General features: G+C 43.9%; 1 protein-coding gene across 1 annotated transcript in view; it reads left to right on the top strand.

Moving 5' to 3' along the window:
* The window catches only part of LOC121860874 (rabphilin-3A-like), a 46100-nt gene that overhangs the window by 9214 nt on the left and 12888 nt on the right, over positions 1 to 23998 (top strand). The window contains exons 3-4 of the mRNA XM_042358238.1: positions 13049 to 13166; positions 13377 to 13507. Of these exons, the coding sequence (XP_042214172.1) occupies positions 13049 to 13166; positions 13377 to 13507 (249 nt within the window). The remainder of the gene's footprint in view (positions 1 to 13048; positions 13167 to 13376; positions 13508 to 23998) is intronic.

Raw genomic sequence — 23998 nt, 5'->3', positions numbered from 1 at the left:
GGAGGAGGAGGAGAAGAAGGAGGAGGAGGATGAGGAGGAAGAGGAAGAAGAAGAAGGAGGAGGAGGAGAGGAAGGAAGAAGAAGGAGGAGGAGGAGGAGGAGGAAGAGGGAGGAGGAGGAGGAGAAGAGGGAAGAAGAAGGAGAGGAGGGAGGAGGAGGAGGAGGAGGAGGAGGAGAGGAGGGAGGAGGGAGGAGGGGGGGGGGAGGAGGAAGAAGGAGGAGGAGGAAGAGGAGGAGGAGGAAGAGGAAGAAGAAGAAGGAGGAGGAGGAGGAGGAGGAGGAGAGGAGGAGAGGAGGAGGAAGAGGAGGAGGAGGAGGAGGAGGAGGAAGAGGAGGAGAAGAAGGAGGAGGGAGGAGGAGGAGGAAGAGGAAGAAGAAGGAGGAAGAGGAGGAGGAGGAGGAGGAGGAGGATTCTCTTAATATTAAGATTACCTACACATTGCTATTATGTTGGTTGTTATATGACCTGAGATTATAATAGTGAATTACACGATTAAGCCTTCATTAACTACCCACTGACGTTTCTGTTGTTAGGTGAAGACAGGTGTTGATGGAGAGATTTAATTAATCTTACTTTATTCTGACATGGCCTGCCTTTTAAAAAAAAAGAAATAATAATAATGATGTTTGTTACATGCCACACACACACACACACACAGCTGACACAAGCCCCCTCATTGTGTGTCTGTGAGCTGGTCCTCAGAGCAGGGGAGGAGGAGGCCTGAAAAATGGAACACGGGTATAATTTATTTTTTATTATTATTAGGCACCTTGAAATTCTCCTCTGGAAATTGGATGGTGAGGGGGGAATGGGCAACGGGAGGGGGAGGAAGGGAGGAGGGGGGGGGAGAAAATGAGCTTGGGATTTAAAATGAATAGAGAAAAATAGGGTGTGTGACAATGAACGTGGAAAGAAATGGGGTGTTAGGGGCTTTGAGGTTGAATAATAGAGAGAGGGAATAAATGGGTTAAAATTGGATGGGAATGAAAATAAAGGAGGTGAAGATTGAAAATTGGAGGAAATTGGGTATAAAATTAAAAATATAATAGAGAGTGAGGAAATATAGTGAAATTGGATGGATGGAGTGTGGTGGGGAGAGGGAGAGAGAGAGAGAGGGAAGGAGAGGGAAGAGGGGTGAGGAGAGAAATATGGAGGGGGAGGAAAGGGAGGTAGAGAGTATAGGGAGAGGATGATGGAAGAGTGAAAAGAGAAAAAATGAAAGATAAACAGAGAGAGAGAGAGAGAGAGAGAGAGAGAGAGAGAGAGAGGAGAGAGAGAGAGAGAGAGAGAGAGAGAGAGAGAGAGAGAGAGAGAGAGTGTGGGACGATAGAAGGATAAGGGAGAGAAAGGGAAGACTGTAAGAAGGGATTAGGGAGTAGGGGTGGGGGATGTTGCCAGGGAATTAGGGAGGGAATAATTTGTCCCCATCATCAGTAGAGGGACTTGTGTATACTTTAAAGGGGGATTATTAAAGCTGGGTTACATTTACGAGATGTTTATTTTGTACGGTGGCTCTTGTTGTTCTTCTTGTTCTTCTTGTTGTTCTTCTTGTTCTTCTTGTTCTTCTTCTTCGTCTTCTTGTTCTTCTTCTTCGTCTTCTTGTTCTTCTTCTTCTTCTTCTTCTTTTTTCTGCTTCTTCTTCTTCTTTTTTCTCCTCTTCATATTCTTCCTCCTCTTCCTCTTCGTCCTCCTCCTCCCCCTCCTCCTCCTCCTCCTCCTCCTCCTATTCATCTTCGCTACAGGAGGTCAGGAAGAGAGTTAATAATGGTCAGTTCTTGCAACATATTACTCACTGTGTATATACTGTAAACACTACGGCTCTAATTAAATGTTTGGTTAGGTTAGGTTAGGTCAAAGGTCAAAGGTGAAATGTGTTCCTTATTACGATTGGAGATTTAAACTTCCATTCGTCAGGTGAGTAAGGGCAGGTGTAAGGCTCATTAAATAGAGCTTTAGTACGGCTTAATTTTACCTGTATGGGAAATAACTTTGCAATTAGCAGTGATTAGTCGTTATAATTAAGGTAATAATTAGTGTGTGTCAGTCATAATGATTAATTTTGGAATGATATTTAATTAGGATTTTGTTAACGCTTCTGATCTGGTGAGAAATTGATGATTATTAAATGTGTTATTTGGTTGAGAAGGTAGACATGATGGTGGTGGTGGTGGTGGTGATGGTGATGGTGATGATGATGTGATGACGATAGTGATAGGTAATAGTAGGTGTGTGTTAATGATGATGATGGTGGTAAAAATAGATGTAAAACTCTCACACCACCTCCTTGTAACCTTCGTCATCACCAAGTAGTAAACAGCCTCCCTTATCACCCTCACACCCCCCCCCCTACCCCTCCCAACTTCCGCTTGACAACCTCCTGCCGGGGAACCTCCAACCAAAGACTCATTTTTACCCCCAGGACAAACAAGGGTGAGGCTTCAAGAACGTCTACCGTTACTATCTAAGGATTTTATGAGTCTCCTATGGTGTTTAAACTAATGCTGTCAATACCGTGACTTCTGGTAACACAAAATAGGGTTCGAAACACTGTCAACACTAAATATGGAGTTTGGTGTTTCTCAGTCAACACTTAACAAAGTTTCGTGAACCTGTCGACACAAACTGGGGTTCCTGGAGCAGAGAGAGAGAGAGAGAGAGAGAGATTACTCATGGTAGGGTAGGATGGGGGTCAAGTTGGCTCTCCTCCCTGTCCCATCCCCCTTCCATCTCACCCTCCCCTGCCTCCTCCTCTGCCACCTCACCCCGCCATGGTACTCTGCTGCGGGTTAAGACGCCAGTGACGCAGAGAAAAGTTGAGAAAGTAATGCCTAAGTATGCCTGCAGGTACTGACTAGTGGAAGACAAAGAGAGAGAGAGAGAGGTGGATAAAGTTTTGAACAAGAACTCACGAAAAGCTGACAAGAACGAGGAGAAGGAGAAACGCTTTTGGGGAGGAGGATTTTAACAAGGTGAATAATATAACGTGAAGAAAGACGAGAAAGTTGGTTTAGGTTTGGTTGGGTTGGGTTAGGTGTGGTGTGGCTTAGGTTGGGTTAGGTGTGGTGTGGTTTAGGTTAGGTGTGGTGTGGCTTAGGTTAGGTGTGGTGTGTTTAGTTGCTAGGGTGGTGTGTGGCTTTTAGGTTGGGTTAGGCTTGGTTGCTGCTAGGTGTGTGGCTAGGGTTGCTAGGGTGTGGCTTAGGTTAGGTGTGGTGGCTTAGGTTGGGTTAGGTGTGGTGTGGCTTAGGTTGGGTTAGGTGTGGTGTGTGGCTTAGGTTGGGTTAGGTGTGGTGTGGCTTAGGTTGGGTGTGGTTGGGTTAGGTCAGGCGCCCCACTGTATGTTTGGAGTACGTCGTATACCACAACTTTTGGGGAAACACGAAGAGGTCTGCGTCTGCCTTTATCTGTGATCAATAGAAACACAGCACCGACTTTCCTCAACTGATCAGTGTCAACAAGGAAACTTTCACCAGCTAGTTAAAAGTAAACACACCACGTCTTCTCGTCAGCTGGGTAATGTAAACACCAAGGAAACTCGTCAGCTAATCAATAGAAATCTGGGAAACTCTAGTCAGCAGATTTGTGTAACCATTAAAAAAAATATCTTGTTCTGTGTGAATTGGGTGTACGAAGGTAGAGCTGTTTCCTACTCCCTAAAAAACTTGTGTTGAGGCAGCGGGGATATTGGTCAGGTTTTGTGTGTGAGCGGCCCGGACTGTGAGGGGAGGGTCTCGTCTGAACCAGAAACGGGGATCTATAGCTGCCTATAACTGACTGATGATTGATGACTGATGATAACTGACTGATGACTGACAATAACTGACTGATGACTGACAATGACTGATGATAATTGACTGATGACTGAGTGATGACTTACAATAACTGACTGACGACTTACTGATGACTAACAATAACTGACTGACGACTTACTGATGACTAACAATAACTGACTGACTACTCACTAATGACTGACAACTGGCTAATGACCTACAATAAACAACTGAAGAAACACAACAAAAGACCTTAACCACACCTATAAAGACCATAAATAACACCCCCCCTGACCACCTGGTCTCATTAGTGAAAATACGTCATTAGTTAATTAAGTCACGGGGTGTAATACAGGTAACGTGTTAACCAGGAAGCATTAGTGTCTCATACCTGTAAAAGAAGGAGTTCCACGTAAGTACACGGGGTCACAACAGGTCATGGGGTCACAACAGGTACACGGGGTCACAACAGGTAATGGGGTCACAACAGGTACACGGGGTCACAACAGGTCATGGGGTCACAACAGGTACACGGGGTCACAACAGGTCGACAACAACAGGTCATGGGGTCACAACAGGTACACGGGGTCACAACAGGTCGACAAAGTACTGGTCATTAGTATCTGTCTCCTGGCGAACACACTTAATGAGTTCAGGTAATGTAGTTATCATGGTGTGTGTGTGGGGGAGGAGGTTACAGAATACGTGTTTGTCCACAGTTACTTCCGCTGAGTTGTGTATAGACTCATGTTTGTTTATTGTTAGTGTTTATTTTATCCCCTTGGACCTGGCTGGGGGGGGAGAGGGAATGGGTGGGTGGTGAGGGAGATTAGGGTGGTGAGGGAGAGGGAATGGTGGGAGGGAATAGGTGGTGAGGGGAGAGGGAATGGGTGGGAGGGAATAGGTGGTGAGGGAGAGGGAATGGGTGGGAGGGAATAGGTGGTGAAGGGAGAGGGAATGGGTGGGAGGGAATAGGTGGTGAGGGAGAGGGAATGGGTGGGAGGGAATAGGTGGTGAGGGAGAGGGAATACAACAATCGATGACTCTATGTAGTTTGTTTGTAATTATATCTTTTAATTAGACGTATTAGCAAACAACATTAACATAGTAACTCTTTAGTCTAACCCTGGGCAGTACTTTCCATGTTTTGCTTTGTATTATAAAAAAAAAAATTCCCCACACATAACACATGCAACATTCAGTACAACAAAACTCGTGCAACACAACACTCGACACAGGTATTTACAACACACGCAATAACACTCGTTTGCAATACAGTGGTAAAACAAAACAAACCTGGTGACCACAATCTGCTGTAATCAAGAGTATGGAGGACTATAGCCCCGCTGTAGTGGTAATCTGGCATATTTACCACACCACACACCTGACCACACCACACACCTGACCACACTACCACTAACACACACACACACACACAGAATACATTTATTAGTTCATACAAAAACAAAGGTGAGTGTGGGGGGGGGGGCACTAAGAGCTTTAGCAGACACAGGTGACCTTCAGTGATCACCTGAGACCAGTGCCGCACCTCCCTACCTGGGGTTGTAAATTCACGAGGGGATTCTGTCCACCAAGAGGCGACCACCCTTGACACACTGACCCTCTTGGGGTATAACGACGCTGAGTGAATGTTTAAAAACTCACACACACACACACACACACTCACAGGTAACGAAGCTGACACAAAGCTGACTCAACAAATTGTAAATAACTAGGAGACACAAAAGAGAGAGAGAGAGAGAGAGAGAGAGAGAGAGAGAGAGAGAGAGAGAGAGAGAGAGAGAGAGAGGTAAAAGCAGTGTTTACATCGTCAAGTCACGTCTTCCTGGTCCACTGGGTAAGGTTTTGTGTGTTTAGGTCGCCAGATTTTTCGTTGAATTTCGGGGGTCATGATTTGTGTCCAGCTGCTGAGATGAGAGAATTGTTTGGTGAGGAGGAGTTTTTAGTCGACCCTCAGTCATTGATTTTAATTCTCTCTCTCTCTCTCTCTCTCTCTCTCTCTCTCTCTCTCTCATATTTAATGCCTCTACTACGGTTGTGAGGGATGGATTAAGGGGTACAGGAACCACAGAGTAAGAGGGACGTGGGAGATGAAAAAACACACATTCTTGCTTGTAGTTTCACCTTGCATATATAATCACGGCACCAAACACTGTCTTCCTTGGCCTCCCTGTCTCCCATGGCCTCCCTGTCTCCCATGGCCTTCCTCAGCTCATGGTATATAGTCCTCATGTGAACTACTTCGCCTCCTGCGTTAGTGAAGGCTGTCCTTAGGTTGGCCCAATATCCACGTCGACAGCGTTAATATGAGCGGCGTATTATACTCACTCCTCCCGGGGCACTACCTGAAGACCTGGCCAGCCGTGTGGTAGGAGATGCCTCGTATAGTCCTATGTTCATAATATCCCGGACGTCGCCTGAGGTAAATGGTGATTTCATTACATCAGTTAGCACATCAAGGACACCAACCAAGACCCTTTCTGTGTGTGGTGGTCGTCCCCCTACTAACGTCAATCTGGCAGTATTGGACGCGCTAGTGGATTCAATCTCTGTGGCTGATGAATGTCTCGTAAGTGAATATTATGAGCATTTAGGCAACCAGGTGAGGCGGGCGAAACAGTGGCACAACATATAACTTGACCAGAGATTCGAACTTATGCCAGCAGCTAACATCATCCAGTGCTGGGAGACGGGGTGTAGGTGGTAGGGGAAATAGATGAAGGGAAAGTTGGAAGAATATCACATTAACAGGAAAGAGAACGTGAGAGAGGAACCCCGACTTAAGTATGTGTCATGCAGAGCCAACGTCCAGAGTCCTAGAGCGTCGTACTGTGATGGTTCCTCGTTAATGGAGATGTGAGAACACTTCTGACTGCTCTCACCTACAGGAATAAAACAACAAATCGAATTAGGAACCTTTGAGAATTTGATCACCTGTTCATTGTTTATATCCCCTCGATAACATTTAGCAGCGAGGAGGAGGAGGTGGTGAAGGAGGAGGTGGTATAGGAGGACTACCGCCCCCTTTCAGCACCCCCCACCCCACCCCATCCTCATCATCATTATCCTCGCCTTGGGGAGTCACTCACCTAGGCCTTAACTAACTAACTTTTTTCTTGAGATAATATCAGGTCTCTCTCTCTCTCTCTCTCTCTCTCTCTCTCTCTCTCTCTCAGATGATATCCTCAATGTAAAACGACTCTGAAGCCTTCATTACCTGTCTCTCGTTCGCTGGATGCCGGTAATGAGACGGGGCCATCTTGAATTACCTTTATTCCAATTATCTTCATCTCCTCCAAGCGCCAGGACGAGGACGATGACTTAACCCCATGAGGACAATGTGTGTTTGTGTGTATGTGTATGTTTGTATAGATATGTGTATGTGTGTGTGTGTGTGTGTATGTGTGTGCGTATAGAAGCCGTTACGTCAGGGAGGAATTTCATAAAGCGGTGTGTGTGTGTGTGGGGCCACTGAACACCGTCACAGAAAAATAATGTGGGAGAGTAAGGGGGGGGGGAGGTCAGCCAATACCTGTCACTCCTGATTACTGTTGTTAGGGGAGTGGGAGAAAGGGATATTATCTCTCTCTCTCTCTCACTCTCTCTCTCTGTCACAGGCGGCTGGTGGACCGGGTTGAAACAATGAAGTCTCGTGTCCAGGGTAACGGCAACAACAACTGTATCCTGTGCGGGGAGGGACTGTCACTTCTGAGGACCTCCAGCCTGGTGTGTGCTGACTGTACCAAGGTGGGTCACTCACTCACTTACCTTCAGTCACTCACTCATTCACTCACTCATCTTCACTCACTAACTCGCTCACTTGCACGCTCTCCTTCAGTCACTCGCATTCAGTCACTCACACTCACATGCTTTCCTACACACACACACACACACACATACACACACACACACACACACACACACACATACTTTCCTCCCGTCACTCACACTGATATTGATTTAACTTTTGTCACCTTTGTAATAATAACTAAACCCTTGTCACTTCTAACATTAATAACGTTTGAGCTTTACCTGTGTCGCGTTTTAATTAGCGAGCCAACACACCTTTTATTGGACGTGTGTTACCTGGAGAAAAAATAATATTATTATTATTAATTTTATTCTTATACATTGCAGTAATTATTTTATTAATTATATATTTGTTATTTTACTGATTGAAATTTATTTTAACGACATAATTTCCACCTATTGGGGATTACTGTTTTTATTGGTAACACTGTATTTTGTTTATTTCGGGTTTATTTCATATTCTTATTAATATTTTATAAAATGGATCAATATTTACACCTTATGTTATATTCACCAAATTGTGGGTCATATAAGGTCATATATGGGTCCCTAATGGTCATTAACTACAAGTCTCTCTCTCTCTCTCTCTTGTGTGGGGGCAGCGTGTGTGTACCAAGTGTGGTGTGGAGACCCCTAGCCCCACCGGTGAGAAGCTGTGGTTGTGTAAAATCTGCGCTGAGACCCGGGAGATGTGGAAACGCTCGGGCGCCTGGTTCTTCAGAGGGATCCCCAAGCACACCCTACCTGTCGCCCCCTCCTCTTCTGCGCCTTCCACCACCTCCAGGAGACCTCGCCTCCCGCCCCGCAGGTCTCACACGCTTGGTTTCAAAGGTAAGGATGGATTCATGTCTTGGCTTCTAGTGATAGGGGTTTACGCTTGGCTTCAGAGATAAGGATTCAGATAGGCATTGGAAGATAACGCTACATGCTACCTCCTCAGAGTCTGTGTCGTGGTGAGTGTGTAAATATAAATCCGTATAAATCGTGTTAGTATATAGCTCGTACAGGTGATAAGTCTTGTTGTAGTCTTAGGTTAGGTTAGGTTAGGTTAGGTTAGGTTAGGCTAGGCGTTTGCATAAAATTTTGGCTTGGGAAAATACCAAAATGATTTAGGACAAGAACTGTTTAGGGAAAATATTGACATGGGGGGAAAAAAACAGCATTTCGCTGAGGCAATATTACGGGAAAATATTTGGTGATCCTCTACGTATAAGGTGGAGGAGGAGGTGAGGGGAGTGTAGGAGGTGAGGGAGGAGGAGGAGGTGGAGGGAGGTGTAGGTGGGGAGGAGGAGGAGGAGGAGGAGGAGGTGAAGAAGTAGGTGAAGGAGGTAATCCAGGACTCGCCAGCCGCGTCTTTTAATATGTTATCTGAAGGGTCCGGTAAGAAGGGGAGGAGAGGAGAGGAGGTTGTTGACGCCAGGTTGTTGCTGGGGCCGCGACCTTCTGCTGTGTGTGTGTGTGTGTGTGTGTTTGTTTGTCGTCTGAGAATGGGAGGAAGAGGGAGAGAAAGAGAGAGGGAGGGTGAGAAGGAGGGAGAGAGGAGGGAGGGTAATGGGGTATTTATGCAAGGCTTCATGGATGTTGTTGGAACTTGTAGCATCTTGTTTGCTTCTCTCGTCTGTCAATGTGAAGAGAGGAAACTATTCTCTCTCATATTCTCTCCCTTTCTTTCTCTTTTTCTCTCTCTTTTTCTCTTTATTTTCACTCTCTTTCTCGTCTTTTCCAGGGTTCCTCTACTTCCCCTTCTCCTCGTTAGGTTTTCCAGGGTTCCTCTACTTCCCCTTCTCCTGGATCTTACGTTAGGTCTTCCAGTCTCTCCTCCAGTTAGCCTCTGGATGCCGACACTCAGGTGATATTAAGAGTTATTTTCATGATATATTTTGATGTAGGAAGATGTGATGAAACCCTGAGATATATATTACCTCTTCTTAGTCATATGTGTGTGTGTGTGTGTGTGTGTCTCTCTCTCTCTCTCTCTCTCTCTCTCTCGTGTTTTAGACAGACAGACAGAGGAGCCGTCGAGTTATATTTTTCTTTTCCTCTCCGTACAGCTGTGAGACGTAGATTATCTCCTTTGTTCTTAACAGACTCTTCTTCTCCTGCTGCTGCTGCCTCTCTGTCTCGTCGTTTGAGCCCATTGTCTTCCTCTCCTCCTCCTCCTCCACGACCGAGGTAGCTGACTGAGAAGGGGTTGTGAATAGGTCTTAGTAATAACGTCGTCGTACCGAGACAGAAACATTGGACTAAGTTGGTATTGATGTTTTCGTGGTTAAGTAAGTCGATCATGTTGGTGTTTTCGTGGTTAAGTAAGGTGGTTGATGTTGATGTTTTCGTGGTTAAGTAAGTTGTTGATGTATTCGTAATGTAAAATAAATTGATGTTTTCTCGCGATATAAAACCGTATGTAAATCAGGTCACATCCCCATGACATAAAACTCAGGTGTGATTTAGTCCAGCAAATAAAAAACAAATAAATGAATAAAAAATTAAAAAACCTCATCGTTGAAATTAGAATCGAATTGGTTTTTCACGCCGCATCAGGAAGGATTTTTCAGAATGAGCCCCCCACCTCCCCACACACAAAAAAAATGTTAATGAGTTAATGAGTGACATTAGGTGCACCATTTTACCTGCCATATTTTCTCAATTAACCGCAGGTAACATGTGTCCCTGGGAGCCGTGTGACTGCTGTGTGGGAATTTGTTCATTAACGAATTGATGTATTTTTCACAAACTTTTTTCTTCACTTTTTTTAAACATAATTATAGATTTTTTGTTTCTGTTTATATTTTTATTCATTTATATAGTTTTTATATTGATTGATTTTTTTTTCCCTCCACACATCGCGTCACCAGCCAGTCGGGAGGTCGGTTAGTCCTCTGTTACTCACTGGTGGTAAGACCGAGACGCGACCACATGTACTGACAAGATTGTTTTTTTTGTCCTGGTAACTCCTTCCTCCGAATGAGTCTTGTCGGGTTAGGTTAGGTTAGTTGCCGTATACGGAGAACCTCCCGGAATGGTTCTACCCCGTCACACGACCATAGGCAGGCTAGTGCAGTATGCAAATGGGGCCACAATAACAATAAATTAATGTAATGCTTCACCCCCACCTCACCCCAGCCATACCTCGTCGACCCGAATTGGCACCAACTGGGGGAAAGGCTTTTAAAGGTTAACAGCACCACCACCACTACTACTACAATCTGAACAATGCCATTACGTGTGACCCCTGAAAGACCAGTTACCTGTGTGTGTGTGTACGTTTGTCTCTCTCACCTTTTGGGGGAAAGAGAATTTTAAATGATTAGTGTATGGTATAAAGAGGTGGACACTGGTTCTATATTTAAAGAGGGATAGGTGATAGGAGGGATAGGTGATAGGAGGGATAGGTGATAAGGAGGGATAGGTGATAGGAGGGATAGGTGATAAGGAGGGATAGGTGATAGGAGGGATAGGTGATAGGAGGGATAGGGGATAGGAGGGATAGGGGATGGAGGGATGGTGATAGGGAGGGGAGGGCTAGGGATAGGGAGGGATAGGTGATAGAGGGATGGTGATAAGGAGGGATAGGTGATAAGGAGGGATAGGAGGGATGATAGGAGGGATAGGTGATAAGGAGGGATAGGTGATAGGAGGGATAGGTGATAGGAGGGATAGGGGATAGGAGGGATAGGGGATAGTGCACAATCATACCCTACGTCACCCGCACCTCCCTACCACTTTTCAACATTTATCTTCAAAACTGTGGAAACGCATAATGATCACAGACAGACAGACAGACAAACAGACAGCGAGACAGACAGACATACACTGACAGACAGACAGACAGATACACACAGACAGACAGACAGACAGACAGACAGACAGATACACACAGACAGACAGACAGACAGACAGACAGACAGAGATACACACAGACAGACAGACAGACAGACAGACAGACAGACAGATACACACAGGCCAGACAGACACACAGACAGACAGATGACAGACACACAGACAGACACACAGACAGACAGACACACACAGACAGACAGACAGACAATCATAATCTATATATTTTGTGTTAAAACTCTTAAATATAATCAATTTATCTTTAAAAAAAAGGTAAAATCTTTTAAATTATTGAGAGAGTTAAACTACACACACACACACACACACACACACACACACACACACACGATATTTCCTGTGCTTTAATCTGTGTTATTATGGCAGCCCTCGTCTAGGTTCCTCCCCCCTACCCCCCTCCCTACACCCCTCCCTCCCTCTTCCCCTACCCTCCCCCTCCCTACCCACATCTACCCCATTGCACCTTATTGGTGGCTAGATCTTCACCCCACCTCCCCCTCCCTCTCCCCTTCCTCCTTCCTCCTGTCTTCCCACTTCCTTCCTTTTCCTTACCTTTCCTATTTCTCTCCCTTCTCTTACTCCTTCTCACCCTCCCTCATCTCCGCTGCGCTGGGCCCTCTCAGCTAGCTTCTGATGGCAGGTATAGCTAATGTCACCTATCACGAGGAAGACCTACAGGTGAGGGGAGATACAGGGCTTTACTGGTAAGATGAGGGAAAGATGCTGTGTGTGTGTGTGTGTGTGTGTGTGTGTGTGTGTGTGTGTGTGTGTGTGTGTGTGTGTGTGTGTGTGTGTGTGTGTGTGTGTGTTTTACCCGAGAGTATCTGGAGAAGAAGCTACACAGGGTAAACTAGAGCTGACGAAGAGTAAACACAGGTGAACGAACATACTCAACAACAGCAGCAGGAGGCGGTGCTGGTAGGGTGGTAGACGCATAAGAACACCCGCAGTAAAATCAATAAAGTGTCAGGTATGAAAAGCTTTTTCTTTGATGTTTGTCCTCAAAAGCTGGAAATATTTTTAGGTTTGTTTTTTCACCTTTTTTTTTTTTAATGATCATTGGAATTCTTATCATCCAGTAGTGCTGACCCTCAATTGACTTGACTCTGTTTGTTTATGAATTTTAAGTTATAAGTTTATATTAATCCGTACGTACATCCCCTTTAACAGGTCTGAGCGAATACTTTTAATCATCCACGTATTTTAAAATCAATACCAAGATGGCGTTGATATTGCGGCGAGACTTTACTATAACTTGATGAAATTTCTTGGACTCATTTAGAAGGAAAATGAATATTGATGTAGGAAGCTTCAAGAATTCGTGTCCTGAGTAGTGTTAGTTTTTGACATGGTTCACCCACCTTTAAGAGTGGGGGGGGGAGGAGGTTCCAGGGTGGTACACGCATGGTGGGAGGAGGAGGGCCTTGGGATTATTATTATTATTATTACTTTATTATTATTATGCAATCTCTCTCTCTCTCTCTCATAAACATTGTGACCCAAAATGGCGTCTTCATCCCTATTGCTTGTCTTGTGTAGTGAAGTAATTGTTTACCTCACGGACAGTTGTTGTAACTTGTACGTCCTCCGCCAGGTGGGTGCTCCTCGGACCTGGAGACGGACACCAGCTCAGAGGACGAGGCGCAACGGAGGCTGAGGAAGACCGCTAGTGAATGTGCCTCTCATGACTCTGACGGCATGCCCCCCATCAGGTAGGTCCTCTCCCCCTTCACCTCTTGGTAATTCTTCCCACTCTGTGTTTAGCAGTTCTTATAATTAATTCATATTTTTTCCTTAATTTTTTACTTTTTTAAGGTGTGTGAAAACTATAGATGTATTCAAGTACCTGTGTAATAAAATGTTTTTGTGAGAATTGTATTACTGGAGACCTAACACACCCTCGCTCCTCCTACCCCACACAGCCCCAATCCCAGGTCCCGTAGCGTCTCCCCTTCGCCCTTCCGCTTCGACTCTCAGGACTCAACTGGTGCTGGGGGCGCCACTAGGGACAGCTCCGACGATCACGGCTCCGACAAGTCCCCCGTCTCACCTGGTAAGTGGTTGTGTTTACTGTCTCCCTGTCTATCTCCCTGTCACCTCCAATACAAATACAAGCAAGTCTCCCATTCCACGTGGTGAATGTCTGTCAGGTCGCGTCTCCCACACTCCATCCTGACAGTACGGGCGGCGGGTAAGTGCACATAACGCTATTGACTATTTTCATTACCGTACTCCAAATCTTGCCTTGTGAGATATAATTACCAGCTCCTCATCTTTAATGCTGTACCGATTTCTATTAAGATTTCTATTTTTTTCCTTATTTATATAACTTTGAATGTGAGAGAGGTATGAAGTTAAAGTAAGTACCTCGCGCGTCACACTACTGGCCGTGTTAAGTGAGGCATTCCAAGCTTTTATTTACCACATACAATTGAAACTATCTATCTGTCACGTGCCGCTGGTTGGATGGTCATTGGCTGGTATTGTTTGTCAGTCTGTCTGTAATTGTTATTTTTAGGTTATTGAAGCTTGAAAAAGAATCAACCAAGATGTGAGATCAGTGTTGTGTTCTTTGTTCAGTCATTCAACACCTTGGCTTCTAACTGGACATATTACACCCGTGTTCCCGCTCTCATAGGTCAAAGGTTTTCGAGACTATTAATTAGGTGTGCGCCAGAGTAAACACCTGTACCTCGCTCGGGGGGAGAATGGGAGGTTGTCGTTGATACGTGGACGCCATCACTCGGCGACTCCAATTAGAGCGAGCTGTTGTGAAGCCCCAAGTTTATTGTTACTCAGCGACCTTGCACTACTACCACCACCACCACCACCATCACTACCACCATCACTACCACCACCACCACCACCAATCACCGTTAAGATCATCGAGCCACCGACCAATCACCCTTTAGATCATCCAGCCACAGACCAATTACCCTTTAGATCCTCTAGGCACCGACCAATCACCATTTAGAACCACAATACATCAACCAATCCTCTTTAAGACTTAAATTCCTCAACATGTTCTTCAGTTTCTGGGTAGGAGGAGGACAAATGGGTCAAAATAGGTCATTGCAAGATGGAGGAGGAGGAGGAGGTCACGCGAGGTCAACTATATAGAGAAGTGGGTCAAGGAGAGAGTGGAGGAGGGGGAGGGACTGTGTGTGTGTGTGTGTGTGTGTGTGTGTGTGTGTGTGTGTGTGTGTGTGTGTGTGTGTGTGTGTGTGTGTGTGTGTGCCAGGAATACACGTTATACTGTCTCATGTAATGGAAGTTAGTTAGGGAAAATATTTATATCATGGCAGAGACTTAAAAAAGGAATTTAAGTATACGTTCAAAACTATTTCAAGTTGATTAGAAAGGAGGATTTTTTTTTATTTTAATTTCTGTTGCTTCTTACCAGTTTCTTATCTTTCCCCTCCCTTTCGTTCCTCTTTCCCCCTTCCCTCTCTCTTCTATTCCTCCTTCACCCTTTTCCCCCCTTCCATTCTTTCTACCACCATTTCCCCTTCCATTCCTCTTGCCCCCCTTCCGTCCCTTCCATTCCTCCTTCCACCCTTCCCCCTCCTATTCTTCTTGCTACCCTCCTCCCATATTTCTTGCCCCTTTTCCACCTCCTCTTACCTAATCTTCCTTCCCTCCTCCTCCTTCACGCTCCAGGCCTCTGTTTGTCCCCGACCAATTAATTCCATCTTTCTGGACTGTTCGTAACTTGACAATCGCGGAATTAGTTTCATTATACACCCAGAACCTCGTAGACCCCTTGGCTGGCCTTTCTCACTCCCACTTCACAGTCAGAGGCCACAGTTACCCCTCCAGTCAGCTCTCTTATCCCACAGTCAAAGGCCACAGTTACCCCTCCAGTCAGCTCTCTTATCCCACAGTCAAAGGCCACAGTTACCCCTCCAGTCAGCTCTCTTATCCCACAGTCAAAGGCCACAGTTACCCCTCCAGTCAGCTCTGTTATATAAGGCATCGAATCATATTTACTCCCACCTTTTGAGACCATTAAGCATCGTTACACCAGGTTAAAAGTGCCGCCAAGGAGTGTGTATAGTGAAGTGTAACAGGAAGAGTAACTAGTGAGGCTGCCTTGTGATACTGGCGACCTCTTGTGGCGGTATTTGATAACAAGTAACAGTTCTTCATTGTAATATAGGTTTGATTTATTGTGTTATTTTATACCCGTATGTATGTATGTATGTATGTATGTATGTATGTATGTATGCATGTATGTATGTATACTCGTGTGTTGATACAGCTTCAACTACAACACCACCATAGTTCCATGTTTGTATTTTTAATTACGGTGTGTGTGTGTGTGTGTGTGTGTGTGTGTTATTCTGTTCTTTAGCCTCGCGTTATCGGGTTACATGGCACAATATTCCTCGTTTATTGTGTGTGTGTGTGTGTGATTGTCATACCGCTGTTTTTATTGGTTACACTTCAACACTGTGAGTGATTTTCCGCCCGTGGATTGCTGCTGGTTAGTCTGTCTGTCTGTCTGTCTGTCTGTCTGTCTGTCTGTCTGTCTGTCTGTGAGGTGTATGAGTTGAGAGAGAAAAAACTTGTGTGTATGTCTGTGTCTGTGTGTATATATATTGATGTATGTATGTATGCGTATGTGTGTATGTGTGCGTCTGTGTGTGTGTGTCCGTTTATGTACCGTGACCAGATGTGTATGTATGTGTGTATAGAGTATAACTAAGTGACCTACAAGACGAGACGAGAAACGAGACGAGACGAGACGAGACGAAAGAAGAGTTGACTGTCCCATTGTAATCTAGGCTTTTGTATAGAGATCTTCACAGACTATTTATAAGGGCAGGTTGGGTCGTCTCATCTGAAAGGCCATTGTGGGATTGGCTGAGTTGGTGTGGGTAAGCCATAGTGGGGGGGAGGAGGAGGAGGGGGGGGTGTACACAATATACGGATCATATAACCTAACCTAACCTTGCCTTGCCTCACCTTACCTTGAAATACACTGTTATAAATATGTAGAACACTTTATATATATCTTTCTTAGTATTATTGTTATTATTATTATTATTATTATTATTATTATTATTATTATTATTATTATTATTATTATTATTATTATTATTATTTGTGTTATTATTTACATATACAACTTCAATTTATTGTTTAGTTTTTATTTACCTGTTATGTATTCATTCTTTTATTTTCGCAGATAAAACACCCCGCCAGGTGACCTATTAAAACACAAACAAAACCTCAGCGCTTTATTGCTCGTACTTACCACAGGAGGCGATGCTGTTGCCCATCTCTCCCCTCTATAAACACTTACCCTGATGCTGCTGACGTAAACAATTCTTAAAGGAGACGCGATTTTTTTGTGATTTTAATTGCAAGTTTGTGATTTTTTCGAAGCTTTTTTTTTGCCAGATGCGTGAAATGAGACGTGATTTTCTGGTGATTTTCCTGAGAATCTTGATAATTTCGTGATTTCTCTCTCTCTGTATGTGATTTAGTGGAGATTATGCTGCTAAACGGATCTTGAAGATGGAGAGTTTACTTCTGATTAATGAAATCAAGTCAGTGATTTCTAAGTGATTTACGCGTGACAATTACTCCCCAAGTGTATAATGGTGATTGGATTTACTTGTGACTTAAAAAAAAAAATTGACTTATTTTGTGACTTAAATGCAAAATGAAGAGGACATTTACTTGTGTTTCTATACACAAAAAAAGTCAAATTTCTTGATTCTTGATAAGGTTTGATTATTTTTAGTTTACATGACGTCACAGTAATGGTGGTGGGCCTCGTTGTATGTAACTTAACGATGTGTTTTAACTTTTGTTATTATTTTAAGTTAACGAAGAGGCATATTTACAAGATAATTCCTCTCACATTATGCTTTCAGATATATATAACGTAAGTACAGTGTATAATATTGTAGTGAATAACCCCCCCCCCCTCCTTAAGGTCTACTTTATAACCATTTCAATAGGCCTACTAGAATTTGTACTGCATTACTAACACTTAAGGCCTATGCAATTTCTACTTATATTAACCCTAAGTTGCTTTTAAATGGTAAGAGATGATGTATGTATGTTTATCTAACAATAAATAAAAGTATATTGGAGTTGTTGATAATGAATGAATTTTTTTAGGCCTAATAACCTAAATTACCTAATTAATAGATGACCAGGTGTACACAGGTAGCTTAATCCTGTTCTTAAGCTCACCTGTGTCTGTACACTTAAGAGGATTGTAAATGATTAAGTGGAACTATGTATGAAGGTTTAGATTCTGATTAAAGCTTGAACTCTGATTAAAGCTTGAACTCTGATTAAAGTTTGAACTCTGATTAAAGCTTGAACTCTGATTAAAGTTTGAACTCTGATTAAAGTTTGAACTCTGATTAAATCTTGAACTCTGATTAAAGCTTGAACTCTACTTAAGAATTGAACTCTATATCGTAACAGGAAGCTTAAACTAACCTAAAGCTTAAACTCTACCTAAAGCTTGAACTAACATAAAGCTTTATTTTTGTTTGTGTACCGTTACCTTAAATACCATCTTAATTAACAATATAATCAAGGTGTTTAGTGTGTGTCATTTGTGGGAGTCATTGTACACACACACACACACACACACACAGAAACACGGACAAAATTTCTCGGGAATCAGAATTTATTTTGTCTGCCTCAGCGATCAAAAAGTCCCCGTCATTTAGGGTAGAAAAAAGAAGAAGATATATTCTGTCTCCTGTTCCATAGACTACCATAGTTAACTAATATTTAAAAACAGTTGAACCAAATATAGGAAAGAGAATTTACTTGCTGGGAACATAATAATAATAATACTCTTAGATTGGATTACACCTATAAAAAAAAACGTATATATGCACAGAGTAATGGAGGTGGTCTTGTGGCATATATATGAAGTGATATGTACTGTAACTAAAATCTAACCTAACCTAACCAAACCATAACCTAACCAAACCATAACCATAACCTAACCGTAACCTACCCTAACCATAACCTAACCTAACCTAACCAAACCATAACCATAACCTAACCTAACCTAGCCTAACCATAACCTAACCTAACCTAACCTAACCTAACCTAACCATAACCTAACCTAACCTAACCTAATCCCCCAAAAACATAGCAGTGGGATTTCTCTGTTATGTTGAGGGATTAGGGACGTCAGTCAGCCAACAAGATCTCCTCCTCCCCTTCACTCCCCCGTGCCATACACTCCACACACCCTGAGTTAGTGCACCTCTAGGTATCGTTAAAGTCGTGTTACATTATTGCTGGCATCCCACACGATACCAAACGAGCGGCAGAGGGGTGACCATTACCTTACCAGAGACACTCTCCCTTACTCCTCTTTGTCACTCCCTCCCACTCTGCTCTCAGTCACTCCCTCCACTACTCCGCTTCCCTCTCTCTCTCTGTTCCTCCCTCCACTTCTCTCTCTCTCTCTGTTCCTCCCCTCCCCTCCTTAATACTCTTATTTATCCGTCTATCCGCTTATTTCCTCCTCCTCTTCCTTCTCAGTCATTTCCCTACTTATTCTTCACTCACATATCGATCCTACTCCCCACCCCACACCACCCTCACCCCACCCCACATACCCCCACCCCACCCACACACCTCACCCCACCCCCCTCACCCCACCCCACACACTCCTCACCCCACCCCACACACCCTCACCCCACCCCACACACCCTTCAACCCACCCCACCCCTCACCCCACACACCCCTCACCTCCCTTCTCCCCACCTTCCCCCCGTCTCACCCCCCTCTTTCACCCCAGCTCCCGTACACAAACAGAAAGGCCACCATTCAGTACAGTACTCTCAGGACGCGCCATACACAACATCTGACCACCTGATGTCCCTCTCTTTCAGGCCTGTCCTCTACCCCTGTGTGACGAGCTGAGAAATAATATATGTTGCCAATTGAAGGAAATATACTTTACCTTTTTTTCTTCCTCTCTTCTTTTTCCTCATCCTCATCCTTCTTCTTCTTCTTCTTCTTCTTTTTTTTCTTTACTTCTTTTTTCGTTTTTTTCGTAGTAGTAGTAGTAGTAGTAGTAGTAGTGGTAGTGGTAGTAGTAGTACCAACTCTTCCAATTTCTCTTTCCTCTTCCACCCTCCCCTATTCCTACTCCTCCTCCACTTCCTCCTTTTATGTTTTCCTTCACTTTCCTTCTTTATCCTCCATCCCATCACTTCTTTTTTTCCTTCCCTCTCATCCACTGTTACCCATCCACCTTCCCTCCCCCTTCCTTTGTCGTTGTCTCTATGGCAGGTAATAAAACCCGTCCCTCAACACGAGCACCAAAAGAAGTAGGAATCTGGTGAGAGAAGAGAGAGAGTGAGAGAGTGAGAGAGTGAGAGAGAGAGTGAGAGAGAGAGAGAGAGAGTGAGAGAGTGAGAGAGAGTGAGAGAAAGAGAGCTCACTGTGGGTTCCGTGATGCTGATGGTGGCAGTAGTAGGTTTAGGTTAGGCGAGGTTCGATATGACTGGTGCTTCACATAGATTGGTCTAGTCAGTGTTTGGTAGCGAGAGTCACACCCTTCTCACATGTGTCCGGACTAAGCGGGATTCGAACCCATGACATATTGATGAAAGATACAGACTTTGCAGAAATAGTATCAAGGTATAAAATGGCAAAGTTGTGTGGTATTTTTAGCAAAGTCTTACAGTAAATGATGTAGTTAAGTTGATTTGAGTTTCTTGTTTACGATTTTCGCGGCTTTTATTAGTGCCGTTAAATCACCCCTTTTACGACCAGACCAACATTAATTAACGTCAATCTGTACCAAAACTCGTTGGGAAATTTTTAAATAAGACGGAAAAAAATAAATCACCTGGAAAATGTGTATCCCCAGTACGATACACCTGAAGATTAACCACATTAATCTGCCCTAACTTAACCTAATTGTATTTAAACTCACGTACTGTAGTAATTGAGCCTCTTTTATATTATTATTATTATTATTATTATTATTATTATTATTATTATTATTATTATTATTATTATTAATTATATATTATTTATTTATTTATTTATTTATTTATTTATTTATTTATTTATTTATCTATTTCTCATTTCACCTTTCATTCGTGTTGCAGCAGTCGGTCTGTTCAATGCCCAGTGTTAGTACAGGATACGGTATTAAGACACACGTATTATTTATTATGTTAAAGTGTGTTTGCATTGATAACGGTTGAGTCTACCCCGAAGCGTGCTCTATGATAAGCCTTGCGGTAATTAGTGGTCGTAATGACGTTTGGAAGATTTTAATGACATTTTTCTCAATGATGATCCCTGTACTTGTTAATTAATGGTTTATGGGGTGATTGGTCGGCGTTTAAGTGTTCTTTTGGATGCAAATTTTAAAGTGTGAGAGAAGAGTCATATTTATAAGCCTCCCTCCTCATCACAGAGAACGGTGGAGGGAAAACTAAAGAAATTGGCTTAGTTAGAAATGCTATTCCCATCGTGCAAAAAAATAACTGTCTATTACCTAACAAAGTGACAGCATTTAAAGGCTGTGACCCCCTCCCTCTCTCTCTCTTTCCCTCTTTCCCCCTCTCTCTTCCCCCTTCCCTCCCTCTCCCTTCCCCCTTCCCTCCCTCTCCCTTCCCCCTCCGTAACGTTTAAGTGTTTATCAATCCCTGTGGCGTCATCTTTCCCCTCCCACCCTCCACACATATGTAAACACGACCAAAATGTTACTCGGTTTTTTCCCCTCCTCTCAAGTATTTACCAGTTATGTAAGTGCCAAGAAGAGCAGGAATAAGTGCCAAAAAAGACCAGGAATAAGTGCCACGAACCAAAGGAACTGATACAAATTCCAGGGAAATGAATGTGGAGGCCAAAGTGGGAATTCTAAAGTGGGGATAAATAAAAACGAATATTTAATGTAGTAACTGGATAAACTAACACAGGGTTGGATGGTGTATATGAAGGAGCAATGCGAAGACATCCTCGAGGAGAAGAAGAAGATGAAGAAGAAGAAGATGAAGAAGAAGAAGAAGAAGAAGATCAGTTTAAGGTACCACTACACTGTACCAAGACCCAGTAGCGTATTTCCCTGTCATGAGGGGAAACACGTGAAACAGGACTTATGAAGAGGAATTTTTTTGAGGGGGGATTACGTTCTTTTGAAGAGGGGGAAAAAAAGAAGTCTTGTAGGAAAAAACAGGTTAGGTATTATGAAAGGTAACAAAGACTTGCCTGTCCGCCAAAAAGCCAACGCAAGCACAGCCTCCAGGATTAAAATAAGAAGATTTTTTTTTAGGGGGTGGGGAGAGGGGACGTTCCTAGATGACTTTACTTTTTAGTTTTGTTTTGAGGTATTGTGTTGTGTGACCCCCTGCAGGTGTGTGTGTGTGTATGTGTGTGTGTGTGTGTGTGTATGTGTGTGTGTGAGTGTGTGTGTGTGTCTTGCTAAAAGGGGGGGGGCTCATTTTCCTGCATATGCGTTTGGACATTATGGCGTGTGTCTGTCTTCCTGCCCCCTGCCCCTCCCCTCCCCCCCTCCCCTCCCCTCCCTTGACAGTGGTATAACCTTCTCACTGTTGCGTCACGTACCCCACTCCCTGTCCTCCCCCATCCCCACTCCCCACTCCCTGTTCTCCACCATCCCCTCTCCTCACCCCTCTCGACAGGACAGAGGGCCGTGCAGAACAAGCTGGACTGGGGATTTACTTCCTTACCGGGGGAATATAATATAACATTAACTTGATCCTGAAACCATTGTTCACCTCTGTCAATGGGGCTGGATGGCTCACTTGTTGGGGATGTTATGTAAATTCTAAGTATCGGGAGTCAGTAAATTGTGTTGATCGTAATTTTTTTTTTTTTTTTTACGATAGAAGAGACGAGACACGAGAAGATAGAGATGAAGACCACAGTTAAAGGTCGAACACTATGACGAGACCAGTAACACTATGAGGAGACCAGTAACACTATGACGAGACCAGTAACACTATGTCGAGACCAGTAACACTATGACGAGACCAGTAACACTATGACGACACTAGCACCTCCTCCACAGTAAAAGAGCTCCTCCTGCACACACACACACACATTATTATTATTATCTACTCTTTCACTCTGGCGTCGTTAATGGCGGGTTATTAGTAGTTATAAGCAGCTGTGACTGTAAGAAAGAACTCAGGGAAACACAAGAGCAATATACCAGCGTCTTCATATGTTAGCTGCAATTTTACGGCTCAAGTTTTTCTCAATAATTCACTAAATTGAATCATTACCCACGCGGGATTAAGTTGTAGCAGCCCCCACCACCCCACCCACCACCCCCTACTTTCCTACCCTCCACACCTCCACCCCTCCCCAGCCCCACCCCGACCCCGTCCAACCCCCACCCTGTGATCTGTGTCTTGGAAGGAGGGTTGTGGTTCCTATATTTGCTTTCCAGGTTCATGATTTTTTTATTTTTTAGGTTGAGTCTTGTAGTGCCTGAAATACTTAGCTTTGATAATTATGTAAGTGTTGTTATTATTATTATTAGGAGTAGTAGTAGTAGTAATGATAATAATAGAAATAATATAGTTATACCATAAATCATCACCATTATCATCATCATCATCATCATCATCATCACCACCATCATCACCACCATCACCACACACTATAGTACATGTTAGTGCCACATACCAATAGGCCCTACACACACACACACACACACACACACACGCACACTATAACAGCACTTGACCACTCCTAGACATGTTATTCCCTCTCCCTCCTGACTCTCGGTGGCACTATTTAAAGGTCATCTTGGGGGTCAACCTTGAAGTATGAATGCAGACTCGTGTTTCTAGACGTAGTGGAAGTGTCATAGGTTATCCTCAACACCAGACAGGGGGTAAGCAAACATTAGGAAGTGCACTTACAAAAAAAAAAGAATTCCTCTGTTAATCGTGTTTCCTTAGTGCTGTATATGAGAATAGGTCGTGTGTCTGTCTGTCTGTCTGTCTCTCTCTGTCTCTCTCTCTCTCTCTGTTGTTTTGGCTCTCCTCTTCCTTTTTTCCTGTCACATAAACCGTTTCTGTGTGTGTATGTCAACCCCTCACACCATCTACGCCCCTTCCTCCCCTCCCAGTTCCCCCCCTCCCCCCCCCCACCTCCCCCAACCCTCCTTTTAATGTTTCACAGTTTTCCCGCTTAAAGACGATCCAGCTGGAGCAGCAGGATGGCCATCCTCTTTGCTCATTGGTCCCAACGACGGCAGCTCAGAATTATAGTTTTCTGTGGATTTACCAGACAAAATGCAGGGAAGTGACTTTATGCTCTCTCTCTCTCTCTCTCTCTCTCTCTCTCTCTCTCTCCTACTCTCTCTCTCTCTCTCTCTCTCTGGTACTTTTTCTCTTCCATGTCTTCTCCTCACTCCACCTCCAATCTCCATCCCCCCTTCTTTTCTCTCCTTTCCCTACCCCTCCACTCCACTCCCATTCCCTCTCGTCCCCTCCCTCTTCCCCCCACTCCACTCCAGAAAAAAAAACCTCAAACCAGATCTCTTAACATATCC

Source organism: Homarus americanus, unplaced genomic scaffold (assembly GCF_018991925.1).
Source record: "Homarus americanus isolate GMGI-L3 unplaced genomic scaffold, GMGI_Hamer_2.0 scaffold52806, whole genome shotgun sequence".
NCBI lineage: Eukaryota > Metazoa > Arthropoda > Malacostraca > Decapoda > Nephropidae > Homarus > Homarus americanus.
The sequence above is the reverse complement of the archived record's forward strand: the minus strand, read 5'-3'. Positions and strand labels throughout refer to the sequence as shown.